Genomic DNA, 4,589 nt, shown 5'->3' with positions numbered 1-4,589 from the left:
GCTGTTCCGATACATTGCGGATTGAATGCTTTGTCAATTGCGATAATAACGCCACCCCAACCCTTTTTCTTGACACGCTGAAACTGTTCAGTGGCAGGTGATCTATCGCATCTGAATACTTCGAAGTTCGGTGGAAATATCTCTGATGAAGAAACATCTGCGTTGAGGTGCGTTTCGCTTAACATGTAAATTTTAAAAATTGCTGCTAAAACTTCTGATAAAAAATCAACTGATTTGTCTATACTTTTCACGCCGTTCAAATTATTGCAGTATATCAAAACGTCATCAAGCATTGTTTGACTTACATTCCATAGTGATTTTGATTTTGAAAGTTGAACGGTTTGAAGGTTTGATGTGGTGTGTGTGAATAGTGCGGATGGAATAGTGGCATAGTTGGCTGAGAATGAACCTGTTGCTGAGGTGGAGGGTAGAAATATGGCATTTGGTACCAAAAAGGAGACGGCACATTAATAGGTAAATGTTGCAGCGGCTGTTGTTGATGGTTTCCGAAATTATTGACCGGTATTTTGTCAATTTTATTGCCGTTTTGTCATTTTTATTGGCGATTTGTAAATTTTAAAGGAGGTTTTGTATTTAATCATTCACTATGCTCACTTTTTATTGTGAAATTCGATCGCAGTTTGAATGTACAATACACACAAAGGCTGTGTGTTTTAAACATATTTGTTATGATTTTGCATTCGCAGTAAATTGGATTTAGGTCATTTTCTGTGTTCGTATTTCTTTCGCTCCGGTAACAACAGCTGAGCTGTTCAAATTCTGATTGTTTTGTTTTTGTTTTCCTTCTTTCATCCTGTAAGCAAACATTGGAGGCATGCTATTGATTCCCATGTTACCGATGTTGGCGTTCAAACGAATCGATTTTTCAACAGAATTCGGAGCGCTGTAAATTGTAAAAATGACCTGCACTCATTGAAAAATATTTCAAGCACACGATAGCCGAGAATTGTCATTTTTTCGTTGACAATTCAACGCTTCTTCTCTCTTTCCATACTGGTTGCAACTGAAATTCGCAATCTATTTGATTGTTCTACGGTCTTATGGCTTATACACGTTTCAACGAAAGTGTACACACAACAGGAATGATTTTCAACAATTTTTTTTTTATTCTTTTGATTTTTCCTACGCGAGTTCACATGCTTTGTGTTGTTCCTTGGAGCAACCTCCTTTTAAGTGTGAAACAATGAAATATAAAGAATGACTTATTCAATGAATAGATATACTTTCATAATGAAAGGAAGGTTTTATCAATTCGGCCTCAAATTCTCCACAGTGAATGCTGAAAGAACATTTCCAAAAATGAACAAGTCAGCGAAAATTAAAGTCGCACGAGCATTTGTTTGCATTCGTGTTCACAATGCATTTGGATTGAAAAGTTATATGCAAAAGTGGAATGATCTATATTTCGATTTCTTAGCATTTATACCGGTATGAAGTGACAGATTTGAAAATTTCGAATTATTGATGCGAATGAAGATGATTTTCAAAGAAGCCGGTGAACACGGTGAAAATGCGAGTGACAGTCAGTCTAAGCTCGAGAGCCGACCAGATTGGTATCCAATTCCACTATATCGGAAGTGTTCAACAGCATCAAAGGCGTTCATCGTGTGATTTATCACGATGGATTCAAATATCGGTACGATAAGAAGTACAAAGGTGTTGAATATTACACCTGCGATTGGTAAGCATTTTTAATTGATTTGTTTTAAATTTGAAAAACGACATATTGTGATTATGTGTAATACACACAGTGCGCGCAAAAATGGGTGTAAGTGCCGTTTGCACAAACTGGTTGGAGAAGACGACCCTGCGAAATTCGAATTGAAACATTCACATTCCCATCCTGGCGACGCACGAAACATCGGAAAGCAACAAGTGCACACCAAAATCAAGGAACTGGCGAAGACAACCGATCGCACTGCAACCGCAATTGTTGCAGAAAGTGTACAAAGTCAGAAGAAATCGACGTTGGCCGCTCTGCCAAGCGCTAAGTCCATGGTTAAAACGGTGTATCGTGAACGCAAACCAGGCTTTCGGCGAAGTCCAGAAACATTGGCGGAGCTCGTCTTGGACGGTGAATTGCGCCAAACCAAAGACGGGAAAGAATTTCTGCTGTTTGATTCCGAAACAGAAGAAGGCGAACACGACCGTACACTGATTTTTGCGACTGAAGAAAACATCCATTTTCTTCGCAAATGCGAACAATGGTTTATGGACGGCACATTCTCGATTACACCGCCGTTGTTCAAGCAGGTGTATATGATACATGGTGAGAGAATTTATAAGATTTTCAATCGAACATTGTTTGTAAAAATGTGTTCCATTTAAAGGTCGAATCAATGGATTTCACATTCCGCTCGTCTACGTTGTGACCACAAACAAGTGGCAAGATACCTACGAATTGGTGTTGAATGTGTTGTTGGGAAAAGAGCCAAATCTCAACTCAACTGACGTTACGGTTGATTTTGAAGCGGCTGCAATCAATGCAGTGAAGAAGTGCTTCCCCTTGTCAGAAGTACATGGATGTTTCTATCACTTTACATCAAACATTTGGAAGCACGTGCAGCTCGTGGGTCTTCAATCGATCTATAACAATGATGGTGACTTCGCTGTTCAAATTCGGATGCTGACAGCACTTGCGTTTGTTCCAGTCGATCAAGTGGAGGCTGCATACGACGAGCTGATGACCACACCATTCTTCTGTGAGGATGGAATGGAGGAGTATGCGGCCCAGAAAAATGCGATTGACGAACTGGTGATGTGTTTTCAAAACACTTACATGTTTGCAACCGATCGTTTTGGAAAACGAAAGCCGCCATTGTTTGCGCCAGCCATTTGGAACGTATATGATAACGTTTTGCTGGGTAGTATTTGGTTTCTTTTTTTCAATGTTTTGATTTCTTTATTATTTTAATTACATCGGCGTTCACCACTCTATTACCTCGATGATTTAATTTTTTTCATTGTTATTTTTTTCGTTTTTGAATAGACCGCCCGCGCACAAACAATCACTGTGAAGGTGCTCACAACAAAATGGCTCAAACATTCGGTGTACATCCATCCATCTTCAAGTTCATTGACTGCCTGAAATCTGAGCAAGCCACCCATGAAGTCACAATGGCCCAAATCGACGCCGGAGCTGATCCATCGGCCCGCAAACCGAAATACATTCGAGAGGATGAACGCTTGTTTAAAATGATCAAGAAATTCGATGCCGACATACAAGATGAAAAATACCTGGCCTATCTGGAATCTGTGGCACACAACACGCGTCTTTAGTGGACAAAGCTAATTACTTTGAAAGTTTTTTTTTTCATTAGATATCATTCATTTCGTAATAAGTAGAACAATGCAACAAAAAAATGCCAAACATGATCAGATTTTATAAACTCAATTTAAATTGGAATAAACATAAGTAATAAATCAAAACGAAAAGATGGTGAGTTTGTATTGGAGAAATAATCGAATTTGCTTGCGGAGAAAATAGCACCAGTTTTCAAACTTGACGCGCTGTTAAGTTTCGATTTGAAATTGTATTTTATATTGGCTTGCTGTTTGAAATTGGGGCACTGTAGTCGCTTTACTTTGACATCTCATCAGCCGCTGTATACAAATTTGTCATAATTTCAGGTGTAGAAGTAGTGAAACATTAAAGAGCAGTTCAGAAAAGTCACCATACCAGGTTTACGTTTATCGTCGTTATATGTAAACTGACCAGATCTCTTTATATTAGGTAGGAGACTACCAAGGCTTATTCGCAATATCTCGCGTTCTGAAAATGATCGCCGACACATACTTTTAGAAATAGGGGATGGATAGCTATTTTTTTGTCAGATTTGATTTTAAAATTTTTACCGGTGGTCACATGAAAAAAAAATCATGATTTCAGTACATTTTATAATTATTACTAAATGTTGAATATTTTCCGAGTTTTCCAATATTTTCCAACCATTTTCACAAATTGAACGTATATTTCATACATGATGAAAAAAAAATTCAGTAAAATTTTTGAAAAATTCGGAAAATTGAAAAAAAAATTATTCGAGAAACTCGAGTTTGAAGGAAAACGGAAAATCTGGGAAAGTCTAGAACAATCTCATTCGATCGGGCGGAAAATTTAGCCAACGGCTAAGTCAGTGGCAGCAATCTGCTCCTTTTCTGCAGCAACCATTTTTCCATCCGCCGTATGTGATACCAGGTTTGCAACAAATGCATCATCATCCATCACAAATTCCAATGCAAATGCCACAACTTCTACCACCACAAATGCCAATGTATGCACAACCTCAGCCATTTTATCACAGTTAAACCCAGCCTTCTCCACCTCATCATTCTGTTTAAATCCACTTTTTGCCACATCATTTCACATTCAGCAGCCACATCAACAACATCTATTCAATAATGTAGTTCCAATGTTGGATGACGCTGCAATGTATTGCAATAATATGAATGGCATCAAAGATAAAGAAAAAGCGATAAACTTTCTTGCTGAAGTGCTTGCGTCGTCTTTCCTTTTTTACATGTTGAGCGAATCACACCTCAGTCCTGATGTCGCCTCTTCTGAATTT

General features: G+C 38.3%; 1 protein-coding gene across 1 annotated transcript; it reads left to right on the top strand.

Moving 5' to 3' along the window:
- Positions 1-1,554: 1,554 nt before the first annotated feature.
- Positions 1,555-3,680, top strand: LOC129572200 (uncharacterized; the record flags this gene model as incomplete). The annotated part of the gene is made up of 3 exons (XM_055452151.1): positions 1,555-1,702; positions 1,773-2,885; positions 3,011-3,680. Coding segments are annotated over 2 exons (725 nt in total), but the record flags the coding sequence as incomplete, so codon positions are not given.
- Between the last annotated feature and the right edge of the window lie 909 nt (positions 3,681-4,589).

Source organism: Sitodiplosis mosellana, unplaced genomic scaffold (genome assembly GCF_009176505.1).
Source record: "Sitodiplosis mosellana isolate CC-2019 unplaced genomic scaffold, AAFC_SMos_1.0 Smas_scaffold_4406, whole genome shotgun sequence".
Classification (NCBI taxonomy): domain Eukaryota; kingdom Metazoa; phylum Arthropoda; class Insecta; order Diptera; family Cecidomyiidae; genus Sitodiplosis; species Sitodiplosis mosellana.
The sequence above is the reverse complement of the archived record's forward strand: the minus strand, read 5'-3'. Positions and strand labels throughout refer to the sequence as shown.